We start from the raw sequence: 10,975 nt of genomic DNA, 5'->3' as shown, positions 1-10,975 counted from the left end.
ATTTTTAGGGGTGTGGCTTCAAATCAAAATGAGCACTTCTGATTTTGCATTTTATTTGCAGTGGAGCAAGTTATTATGCCAATTTCTGGACATGCATCAGCCGCTGATGGACAGTTACATTATTGTAAATCCCAGTCCTTTTACTGGGACTCATCTGTATTATACTTCTAGGAATATTTCACAGAATCTCATTGGAATAAACTGCCCAATTCATGGCAGGTCTCACTTAGCAAGATAAGCCTCCAGGGATTCTGTCACCAAATGCTTAAAATAGACTCTCCTTCTCTAAATAGTGAGATTGCATATCAGTTATAATAATAATGAATAATAATAATAATAATAGTAATAATAATAATAATAAATAATAATAATAACTTCCTCAATTCATGATTTGCAGTTGATCAATCTCACTCAAAATGTACAGCAGTCATCCTACCTCTTAGTTTATTAGCATTCTCAGCTACAGCAGCTTCCCTCTCGTATCCATACACTCCAATAGATGATAAGGATACCATTGAGCCTCTAGGAGGAGGAGGAAGAGCGTGTGAATATGGGTCTCAGGTGTCAGGATTGAGCCACTTATTTCGTCGTCACGTGAAGCCAAAGAAACAACACGAAATAAAGGAACTAGCCAAAGTTTGTGGGAGGATTTTTTAAAAATAATTTTTTTATTGTTCAGATTATAAATGAAGTATGCGAAAATACAAAGTGCTGCAATGTAATTGTGAGTTAAATAATTATTTATTATTAATAATTAACTCATATTTGTACAGGATCTAGGGTGTGGCCAGGTTAGATGGGTTATATACAATGTGAAAAAAATATCATTTATCAATGCAGGGTCACTTATCTCGTTACCTGGCGTACCATTATCAGCTTAATGTTATTGCAGTAGAAGCTGTTAGCTGCCATTTGAAAACAGCACTCCTATATGACAAGTATGATGTTAATAATAATAATAATAATAATAATAATAATAATGAACAATAATAATGAACTACACAATTGCATTTGTAGACAAATTACTGCAGATATTGAAAAAACATTCAAAAATGACGAGACAAAGAAAGGAAATATTTCATACATTGAGCAAATGGTATGTCTAGCTCTTTTTGTACTTTTAAACTTTAAAAATCTTTTTTACTACAGATAGATCCTGAAGCAGGACCTGAAGAAGTAATGTCACTGTTCTTGTCAAGTGAAAGCAAAAAAAGAGAAGAGTATGTACTAGTTGGTCTACACACTTGTGGCAATCTATCCACTACAATGCTGAGACTCTTTAGTGAGAGTGAGAGTATTACAGGGTTGGTGTCAGTAGGCTGCTGTTATATGAAACTATTTAAAACAGAAGAGCCTCATCTTCCCTCGGGGTACCCTATGAGCTCCTCTTTAGCAAACCATAGACTCAGTTATGAGGCCAGAGAGCTTGCATGTCACTCTAAAGAAGTTTACATGAAGAGATTACAAGGTCAGTAATGTAACTGATGATTGCTTGAATGATGAACTTCATGACAATGCAGAAGGATCAGATCATTTGAAAATACACTCCTGGAGAGCAGCTTTAGAAATTATTTTCAAAAAAGTGAGTGAAAGAGTACATGATAATTTTGCAGTAATGCATTATGCTGCTGCATACAGAATGGACTGAGGAGACCACAGCTTAAGATCCCTAAGAGAGTATCAAAACTACCTTTCAACAAGTAAGACAAAGAAGTGAGAGTAAGGATAATTCTAATTGTCTTTTAGCTATGCAGCAGCTGTCCTTCAGTCAGTTAATGTGAGCCATCTCAATGAAAGTAAAGACATTAAAATGCACTCGTTACATTGCCATTCCGTGTGCATGCAGGTGATATGGTGATGATAAATCAGTTGATTGATGATCAATGGCAAAATATTGTCATGTATTTTTTGCTAAGATTAGTCATAGCTCCTTGCATTGAAACACTAATATTATTAGACAGACTCTTGTTCTTGAAGGAAAAAAGTATACAACAATTACAATAATAATTGATGTTTTTTTGTCTTGTTATAGATATAAAGTGCTCCCTTCAACCAGTTTTTAATCCACTTGTCTCGCCTAGAAACTTAGTACTGACTGCTTTAAAATAATAACAATCATTTTGTACCATAACATGATTTAAATCATCACTGTGAAAAATTTAAAATTTTTTATTATTCTGGAAGTTTTTCTTATTTTGATAACTTTGAAACTTGTTCCTAGAGTCCCAGCTCTCATTATGTCGTCCCTTGGATTTCTTTACCTACAATTAGCACACAACTTTATGTGCTACTACAAGCTATAGGCTTCTTACCTTTCCTCTGTCAATCTCTCTGTCCCAATCATCTCTACCACCTTTCCTTCTTGAAGGAATCTCTGAGGTTTTAATGGAGTCTATGCTGTTCTTCTCTCCACTCCATGTCTTGACTGAGAGAGAAGGAACAAAAGAAGTAAATACTATTGTACAACATTAGAGCTCAATGGATCATGGTTGCATATGCACTACATGTATATTATACCTCCATCTCCTAGCTGATCAGATTTATCAAGTGAATCAAGAACATTAGGTTCACCAGAGCTCGTGGAATCATGACGACGACTTGATCTCTTTGAATCCCATTTGATCTCAGTTACACTAGTAGATCCTATGCAATAAAAGACAATAATGTCTCCGTTTCTCAACTCTCTTATCACATACCTTTATTTTTTAAACAGTCATCAAAAAGTTTGTCACTCTCTTTCATTCTCCTGAATTCTTCCATTCCTCTTCTTGCCTTCTCTCTGAATAGTTCGTCCTTATCTCTTCCTCTGCTTCTATCATCACTCTTCTTCCATTGTTTTGAGTGAGGAGGAGTGAAAGGTGAGGGTGACTTCTGTCGCTTCTTACGTCTCCCATCGTGGCTCTCATCATCACTACTGTCACTGTGGCGGGAATGGTGTCTCTTACTGTGGTGCTTCTTACGTTTCTTGTGTGAATGCTCAGTCTGTTTCCTTCTCTTTTTCTCTATTTCTTCTTCATCACTTTCATCAGAGGAGCTCCTATCCCTGTGTCTTCTCTTTTTCGATAGTTTGTGATGCTTGGAGCTATCTCTCTCATTGTCACTATCCTCTCTTTTCTTGGGTTCTTCTCTTTCCTTAACACTGTCTCTCTTGGAAGACTTGGATCTATCTCTCTCTTTTTTCTCTTTAATATGATCTTTCTCCTTTGACCTGTTCTTTTCTTTTTCCTTAAGTCTGTCTCTTTTTCTCTTAATCCTTCTCTCTTCTTTGTGTCTTTCATCTTTGCCTCTCTTTCTTCCTCCGCTTGTATCACTGCTCTCAATACTACTCTCATCAGGGCTGGCCTTCGAGACTGATGCAGTCTTCTTGTGAGAGTGTTTCTTTTTCCGAGAGACAAGACGTTCCTTCATATCACTCACTGTCCAATTATTAGGAGAAGAACTTTGAACATAATCAGGCGGTAAGGATGGACCAAACATGGTGGGGAGAGATGAAGTGGATGGAGAGTTCGACACTACCCAATCCTGTTTCGGCGACTCACACTCCGTCTTTGCTAAATCGTCATCTTTGCTACTCTTTACATCTTTTTCATTTTTCTTATCATGTTCTACATCTCTATTAACAGTAGGAGCAGGGCTTGGCTGTGTGCTACTATCAACATTATCACCATTAATATGAGTAGACTCCTCATTCTCCTTTAGCTTCTTATCACAGACAGTGCTTGAGGCAGGAGACTCAAGCTGGTCACTTAAAGTACTATCACTCTTCGTGACCTGTTGAGGACTCGGTAGTACACGTGCTACTGGTCTCTTAGCAGTTACTGATCTCATTGGCTGTACCAATGCATGGGGCTTTACTGATTTACCTGTTTCGTCAGCTGACAAGACTGACTTTGATTTTGACGTTGAAACTGATCTAGGAGTAAATTTGATGCTAGTCGTACTTCTGGGTGGAGTTGAAAATGGAATAGGCGTGGTCTGAATAGAGGGTTGTAAAGGAGGATTATCAGAGGGAGAGGGCATGACTGGAGGAGTGGGAGAAGGCTTGTTTGACAAAGCAGGCAATTCGACTTTCTTACTACCACCAGTATTGAAGATACTAGCGTCACTAGTGAGAGAAGGAGGAGGAGGGACTGAGGTGTATTTTGGAGATGGAGTTACAACACCAGTTGGTTTTGAAGGAGTTAGTGGAGAAGGGATGACCCCTTCATTATCAGGTCGTTTAACTGGTACACCAACACCAGTAGCACTTACTATAAAATGATAATAATAATAATAAATAATAATAATAAAATAGCAATAATTTATAATAGTGCTTGCCTTTCGAAGATATGGGCTGATTCTTCTAAAAAATTTAAATGATAATTATTTTTGTCAAAAATAAAAATCTAACCTGTGACGGTGAGAAAGGCAAGAGAGTAGGAGTAGAAGACGGAGTTTTGCCAGCATATTCTGAGTCCTTGATGTAAAAGAGCAGATAGGCCTGCTGGGATAGAACTGTTGCTTTACTGACTTGATTAACCTACACACAATAAACATATGAACACTCAAATGACATTAAAAAAGAGCAATTGATATACAGTTGTATGAATTGCTAAAAAGATGTACACCTTACCATAGAGTCATTCATTGAGTACCATACACCATTGGAATTCCTAACATAGCAATAATAATGACCAGAGTGACAGGAGTAGCCATAATGGACCAAAACTGCATATAGTCTGTACCATTCGTGTGGGCCCTAAAATTATGAAAATGATAATATCAAATTTAAAAATTAGCATCATACCTCTTTGTCACTCATAAAAGGTCGCATGTCCAAATGCTCTGGATATTGTACTGTCTTGTTGATCTTACCACCAAACATTGTGTTAAATTCAAACCTATTCATGCAGAAGATTAAAATCTTCACTAGTAATCTGTACCCTCACCTCTTTAACTGGATGGTCAACACTTTTGGCAAAACGTGAACAGTTAATTGTTTCTTTGCTCTTGTGAGCTCCTTACAACTACAAAAACAACAACAACAACAACAACAACAAATTTGTAAACATAAACAAATTTAAAAGCTCACAATGGGCAGGCGTATTTATTCTCTTCGTCTAATAGGTCGGGCTTGATCGAAGAGAACAGAGCTTTTTGGAGCGAGGGACAGCCTTTTATATCAAGACTAATATCCAGGAGAGGATCATACGTATTAGAAAAACGCTTGCACTTGAGACATTTAACTATAACAAAAAAAAGATGTATTGTAACACCAGGGAAAGTAGAAATATAATAATTTAATAATAATAATAATAATAATAATAATAATAATGAATAAATAAAATTAATAAAATAAATAATCAAAAACAAGAAACAGCTTATAAACACTAAATGTGACTACAATCCTTCACAATTAAACTACACGTAACACACAACCTATCATTGCTTTGTAATCAATGAGTGTGTATGTGTGTGTGTTTGTCGTAAAAATTAGTTTAAAGTCACCAGGGCATGAGAAACCACAAATAATAGTTCATGGTTCCAATGTGTGTCCTAGGATTTTGCTGCTGTGACTACCTCACTACCTTTAGAGTCTGTATAACATGTACTAACATATATACAAGCATCATGGGCACATGTACACATAATCTAGATCTCCTTGCAAGTGATGCATATACAGATGTCACCTTGTGAAACAGTATACATCTCAAAACAGCTTTGAGTGTCTGGTATTTTGCCTGTGGAGTCATTAGCAGATTATGTCATGCAAGCAGGAAGCCTGAAGATAGCCATAACAACAAACAGGAGTAGGAAGCCCAAGAAACAGAGGTTACGAGGTGTTGTACAATCAGAGCGTCCAGTAGCAGTGAAATTGATTTCTAAACCCCATATGTTACTACTCTAAGTAGTACTACACTTCATTAAGCAATGAGTTATACGTGTACATCAACAGGGATATGTACATGTACATAAATATAAGGAGAATTAAGGGATGGAGTGTTGGAGACCGAAAAGGAAAGAAGGAAGTGACAAGAGAAGTAAAGAGATGGACATAATCACAAATACACACTACACACGCACACAGGGTGAAAAGAGGAACAGCTGGTAAACAGGCTGTACCTTGGCTCCTGTGATATCCTCCAAAGATCTGATGAATGACTGTGGTGTGTTTAGAGAAGACGTCAAGTTTTGATGGCTGGTGTCCGATGAGGGATATCCTTTGAAGGGAGTCTATGAAGTACCTGAGGAACTCGTGGGCATCTTCTTGATGACCATTACGAAAGTGCTTAGCAAAAACTGTTGGAGTAAGAAAAAAGAGAAAGAATGATAAAATTAAAATTAAAAAGAGTCAGTGTACAATGATGACCATGTACAGATGTAGAAGTCATAATAATGTGAATTGTTTAAAAGTTAAAGGTGATAGTAGTTTCTTGAGCAGCTGCTATTAATTCATTCTCTTTCCCTCTCCCTCTTTCTCACCTCTCAAGTTGTGAACAATAGGGATTGGCTTGACCACACCCGTTGACTTTCTGACCCTCACGAGATGAGAATGATACTCACACATGGCACAGAAACCTTGATGAGTGCCTGAGGACAAAAAGACAACTTTAAAAATTCACAAAAAATCCAATTTTGATTGGAATCAGCTCAAACTTGAAACACAACATAAGTACATGTACATGCATCAGAAAAAATTATAAAAATGGATAATTCTCTCTTTGCCATTTTTGGCAAAATTTGGCTCGAGACCCTGTACTATAGTACAGGGACTTTGACCCAATTTTGAAGGAACTTCAAAAATTCATAAAAAATTCAAATATAATCGGAATCAGCCCAAACTTGAAACACAACATAAGAACATGTATATGTACTAGAAAAAAATTATAAAAATAGAAGATTCCCTCATTTTCATTTTTGAGAAAAATTGGCATAATAATAACAATAATAATAATAATAATAATAACATCTTACATTTATTTTTATGATGTCCAGAAAGTATGTAATTAACAAGCGGGGGCGTATAAGAGAGACACTGAAGGACGGAATTAAGGAAACAAGTGTTCCCCATGTTACTTAGACCAGAGCCAATGGGCCGTGACTCTGTCCAATTCATCAACAGACAATCTGGATCAAAAAGAACCTTCTTCGGCTTTGGTATTTCGGATTGAACCGCTAGAGGAGTAGAAGGGGTGTCAGAAGTTGAGTCCATTTTGTTGTCCAAGGTGTTAATCGGTTGGTATTTGTCTTTAAGTGACTCTAGATGCGTGTCAGGGTGACGAGCTGGAGAGAACTCCACCCTATTGTCAAAGTATCTTTTACAATGTATTGACAAATGGGAGTCGACATTAAAGTTAGAACCATTTCTCCCTTCTCCTTCTTCATTTTGATCCACTCTATTCTGTTCCTGCTCCTTTAAACTATGTCCTAGGACTTCTTTTATCCTGCTCATCCTCTTAAAAGACCATTTTTTAATGAAGAGAGAACTGAAATTAGTGAAATGGCTGACTACACGTGAGTGATGAAGATGGGCGTGGCTCAACTTCAGCCACGCCTAAAAACCTGAAGATGTCTTCCACTGGAGTGGAAAGAATTGAAAAGCTCCAGAAAATTGAGCAGGTGAAATGATAAAACCAATTAAATTTTACAATGTGATGCATAATGTACTAAAGTAAACTTGTATGTAGACAAGCAGAAATGTGCTAAGCCAATTACCCTCCCACATTATTGAATTAATTATAATCATTGTTCATTTACTGTGTAAATCAACGCTGTAGGAAATAGGAATGCTCCTATCCCATGCTGCAGATGCAATAGGTGAGCTCTCCAAACCTAATCCAGCACAAGAGATGGTGGAATACAAAACTAAGGACTTCCTTAAATCCCTTGAAGTGGGTATACTACACTCCATGTACACAGGAAATGTATACAGTAGGCATGTTTGTGTATAGTTTACCAACTGTGTGAATGTGTAAAAGAGCTCATACCCACCAATTAGTATTGCTAGGAGACAGACACCACACTATAATAAGCATCCATTAGCTCGAGCCACCGGGCTATGATATGCATGTAGGTACGTCGGGTGTAGCCTGAGAAAGTATTATTAAATGAGAGCACATTTTGAAATACCAGTTGTCACAGTAACATTACTCGTTACTACACCTCATTTGTGGTTTACTAATTGCATATATGATAATCATGTTAATTGAGTTCTTGTTTTTTTTAGACTATTGAGCAAGATCTCTCAGAGCAGATAGTGTATCTAAGTCGTGTTTCAACTACACACACACATGAAGGCTCTAATTATGGAGCAGAGAAGGTAAATATGAGAGATAGAGAGAAAGGGAGAAAAGAAATGCAAGGAACAGGTTGGAGGTAACAAGTTATGTCTTTTGTCCATACCACTGTAGGACTTTGAACTATTGCAGCTTCAGACAGCTTTGGCTAAGAAGAGATTAAATCATTAACAATATCAACGTCTGCATGCATCATTGTGGATTCATTGAACTTTGTTTCATGTTCTTTTCATGTCATTGTAAAATACTGATGACTTGATAACTTGAGATTGATGCGAAATCAAGTGTGTGAACTATTAATGCATGTAATGATCATTTTACAAGCTACTCATATTGACAGATCAGCATAACAATACTTCAGAATTATCCCATTAGGCCACCTTGCAATAATACACTTCTTTTATTGTTCCTGTTATCTGTGAGCTAGAGAATATACTGCACTAATCCTGCCGGATGTGGTAAGACTGCTTGCATGACAAATTGTTATAACTTAGCTTGTAGCAATAGGATACAATTTTTTTATTGAGAAGATAAAAATGTTCATTTTGGAAAGAATGTAGAAATGAGAGGGCATCAAGTGATGTAAAGAGAATGAAGAATATTATTAGGAAGGATGTACATCATGAAACATCACTTTGAAATAATTAAAAATTAAAAAAATACACAATTATAATACACATAATAATAATAATAATAATATCCATAATGATTAATAAATAATTCTATATCTTTAGCAGAGAGTTTGTCAGTATTATGGAGCTATATCAGTTACTATTATACCAGTGACATGTCAAGGGCTGCCTGATATTTCTCTGCTAGCATTCTCATTGCTTTATTTGAGGAGTATTTGTACTCATTGATTGCCTTCAGTCCATACTTCATCATGTCACGTAGTCCCTGACCAACCAATCTATCCTGTAAAAAGTAAAGAAAGATATGATAAAAGTAGCTGTTGAGTGGTTATACTAGATGCATGCAGACGTTGTGAATGTATGAAGAACTTACTTGCTCTGCCATAAGTCTTTTCATTTCTTTTTTGCTCATTTTTCTCTTCTTTGATTTAGCTAATTAAAGTAGAAGAAGACAAATGATAAACCCTGAAAGTATCTCTTTGCTCATTTCACTTACTTTTCTTAGATTTTGACTTTGAGTTTGATCCACTCTTTGTGCTGTCTGAATTGCTCCTGCTCTTAGCATGCCTCTTTTTAATGAGGTTGCTAACACCAGCATTGCAGTTACAGAGGACATCACTTCGATCAACATCTCTATTCTTCTGGAAGCAGAATGTTGCACGAATCCCTGATCGGACTTCATCTGAGTCAGAATGAAAATGAAGCTGAACTCTCCTCTTAGTGATCTGAACGTCCTTGGGAGCGGAGCTTATTCCTCCGCAGTACTTTGGTATCTTTGCTTGCTTTTTGGTGCTCTGGATCGTAAAATAGTCCTTGGAGCAGTTTGGGGAAGACTCCAAGTCAAACTCTGAGAAGAACATTACCATTCTGCAGCCTCTTGGTACCCAGATCTGCCAGACTTTGTCCTCAAGCTCGCTGTAAGCGTCTCTCGATTGATTGCCAAATATGTCAACGTTTTCTGTTGCTATGATGCCGAGTGTGAGCTCCTTTGGGAGTTCACGTATCTCAGGCTCTGTGCTTCGTCTGTGACTGGTGACTTGAAAAGTAATGGTTTCACTCTTTGTCATGTTGACAGTTTTACTGCAAGAGAGAAATGAAAATGAAACAGATAAACATGCGCATATGAATGAGATGCTAGACAAATTAATCATTCAGCTCATTCATAAAGTTTAAGCTGGAGAGGTTTGTGTTTTGTCTTACCATCTGTCTGTGTTTGGGGATAGAAGCAGATCCATGATGGTGCAGTTCTTCCTAGTGATTGTTGTGTTCCTCACAAATGTCACATTCTCTACTTCTTCAGTGTAATTGTAGACTAATATTCTATCAGTGCTTCTCCTAATAAAGAGACAATGCAATAATGCATAATATCAAGGAATGCAGGGATTGCATGCTGGCAATTTAGACTAGGAATGATAGTTAGTCTAATTAGCTCACCATTTTTCTCCACACCAATTAGATGTGCAACTAAAATTTGTGCTTTCAGCGTTACAGCAAAGTGCTACAGAGAGCAGCAAGCACGTCCATATGTAGTAGCAAGAAGTCATGTTGAATTGCTGATGAAGGGCTGGGATCTGATAATAAATATTAACTAAAACTGCTAGTGGACAAGTCGTCAGGAATAAAGTATCTATTATTACACCAGCAGTGCTCTTAGCAGATCAGAACTGTCCTTGTTTGTTTGCTTGCTCTCCTTCTCGAAATTGATGTCTCTTCTATCCACAAGAGGTGCTTTTATAGGCGGCAAACCCAGTCACTTAGCAATGCAAGAGGAAGAGAAGACAACGCCCACTCTCAAATGCGGTTTGCAGCCAAAGCATTTTCATCACTATACATTTTAGCAACTGAAAAGTGTATTTAATACTGAAAAGTATATTTAATACCCTCATTACACAGTTGGTGTGTGTGTGGACAAATATAGGCCCACAAAAGCTGTATCATACAAACTGAGAACAAGGAAAAAACTTTACAACAAGAGGAAACAAGTGCAAATTATGGTTAGTTATTTGCTGATAGCAGTGGTGTAGCTGTCAGTGTTCTTTCCCGATCTACGTAACTCCAGCATACTAA

The 10,975-nt window shown here is 37.0% G+C and overlaps 4 protein-coding genes across 4 annotated transcripts; 2 read left to right on the top strand and 2 right to left on the bottom strand.

The window, feature by feature from the left end:
• Positions 1–12: 12 nt before the first annotated feature.
• Positions 13–2,202, top strand: LOC100636607 (protein RRNAD1-like). Its single transcript, XM_019997546.1, has 13 exons — positions 13–124; positions 172–292; positions 398–636; positions 680–724; positions 774–791; positions 841–938; positions 1,018–1,096; positions 1,150–1,468; positions 1,521–1,582; positions 1,639–1,700; positions 1,747–1,796; positions 1,847–1,984; positions 2,033–2,202. Exons 1-13 carry the CDS (start codon positions 29–31, stop codon positions 2,107–2,109), a joined length of 1,404 nt encoding a protein of 467 aa, XP_019853105.1. The 5' UTR covers positions 13–28; the 3' UTR covers positions 2,110–2,202.
• Positions 2,100–7,509, bottom strand: LOC100636480 (ubiquitin carboxyl-terminal hydrolase 36-like). Its single transcript, XM_019997530.1, has 13 exons — positions 6,955–7,509; positions 6,463–6,570; positions 6,103–6,279; positions 5,072–5,225; positions 4,929–5,006; positions 4,787–4,880; positions 4,613–4,738; positions 4,391–4,519; positions 4,318–4,342; positions 2,697–4,250; positions 2,518–2,643; positions 2,313–2,425; positions 2,100–2,261 (listed from the first exon to the last, which is right to left on the bottom strand). Exons 1-13 carry the CDS (start codon positions 7,430–7,432, stop codon positions 2,160–2,162), a joined length of 3,264 nt encoding a protein of 1,087 aa, XP_019853089.1. The 5' UTR covers positions 7,433–7,509; the 3' UTR covers positions 2,100–2,159.
• A 7-nt stretch (positions 7,510–7,516) lies between these two features.
• On the top strand, positions 7,517–8,560 carry LOC100635468 (mediator of RNA polymerase II transcription subunit 11-like). The gene is made up of 4 exons (XM_003382733.3): positions 7,517–7,599; positions 7,758–7,871; positions 8,207–8,299; positions 8,391–8,560. The coding sequence occupies exons 1-4, from the start codon at positions 7,549–7,551 to the stop codon at positions 8,445–8,447; spliced, it is 315 nt and encodes a 104-aa protein (XP_003382781.1). The 5' UTR covers positions 7,517–7,548; the 3' UTR covers positions 8,448–8,560.
• Positions 8,561–8,859: 299 nt separating this feature from the next.
• Positions 8,860–10,624, bottom strand: LOC109581916 (uncharacterized). The gene is made up of 5 exons (XM_019996409.1): positions 10,343–10,624; positions 10,109–10,243; positions 9,405–9,988; positions 9,282–9,340; positions 8,860–9,191 (listed from the first exon to the last, which is right to left on the bottom strand). Exons 1-5 carry the CDS (start codon positions 10,450–10,452, stop codon positions 9,051–9,053), a joined length of 1,029 nt encoding a protein of 342 aa, XP_019851968.1. The 5' UTR covers positions 10,453–10,624; the 3' UTR covers positions 8,860–9,050.
• Between the last annotated feature and the right edge of the window lie 351 nt (positions 10,625–10,975).

Source organism: Amphimedon queenslandica, unplaced genomic scaffold, assembly GCF_000090795.2.
Source record: "Amphimedon queenslandica unplaced genomic scaffold, v1.1 AMPQUscaffold_13519, whole genome shotgun sequence".
Lineage (NCBI taxonomy): Eukaryota > Metazoa > Porifera > Demospongiae > Haplosclerida > Niphatidae > Amphimedon > Amphimedon queenslandica.
The sequence above is the reverse complement of the archived record's forward strand: the minus strand, read 5'-3'. Positions and strand labels throughout refer to the sequence as shown.

Coding starts and splice junctions, on each gene's coding strand:
- LOC100636480 (XM_019997530.1), bottom strand. CDS start 7,432: ATGAGCAGGATAAAAGAAGTCCTAGGACATAGTTTAAAGGAGCAGGAA. Junction 4,343..4,390: donor TGCCTTTCTCACCGTCACAG/GTTAGATTTTTA, acceptor TAAATTTTTTAG/AAGAATCAGCCCATATCTTC. Junction 4,251..4,317: donor TCAGCCCATATCTTCGAAAG/GCAAGCACTATT, acceptor ATCATTTTATAG/TAAGTGCTACTGGTGTTGGT.
- LOC100636607 (XM_019997546.1), top strand. CDS start 29: ATGAGCACTTCTGATTTTGCATTTTATTTGCAGTGGAGCAAGTTATTA. Junction 125..171: donor TGATGGACAGTTACATTATT/GTAAATCCCAGT, acceptor TTATACTTCTAG/GAATATTTCACAGAATCTCA. Junction 1,097..1,149: donor TTTCATACATTGAGCAAATG/GTATGTCTAGCT, acceptor TTTTTACTACAG/ATAGATCCTGAAGCAGGACC.
- LOC109581916 (XM_019996409.1), bottom strand. CDS start 10,452: ATGACTTCTTGCTACTACATATGGACGTGCTTGCTGCTCTCTGTAGCA. Junction 10,244..10,342: donor AATTGGTGTGGAGAAAAATG/GTGAGCTAATTA, acceptor TCTCTTTATTAG/GAGAAGCACTGATAGAATAT. Junction 9,192..9,281: donor AAAGACTTATGGCAGAGCAA/GTAAGTTCTTCA, acceptor TACTTTTTACAG/GATAGATTGGTTGGTCAGGG.
- LOC100635468 (XM_003382733.3), top strand. CDS start 7,549: ATGTCTTCCACTGGAGTGGAAAGAATTGAAAAGCTCCAGAAAATTGAG. Junction 7,600..7,757: donor AGCTCCAGAAAATTGAGCAG/GTGAAATGATAA, acceptor TCAACGCTGTAG/GAAATAGGAATGCTCCTATC. Junction 8,300..8,390: donor CTAATTATGGAGCAGAGAAG/GTAAATATGAGA, acceptor ATACCACTGTAG/GACTTTGAACTATTGCAGCT.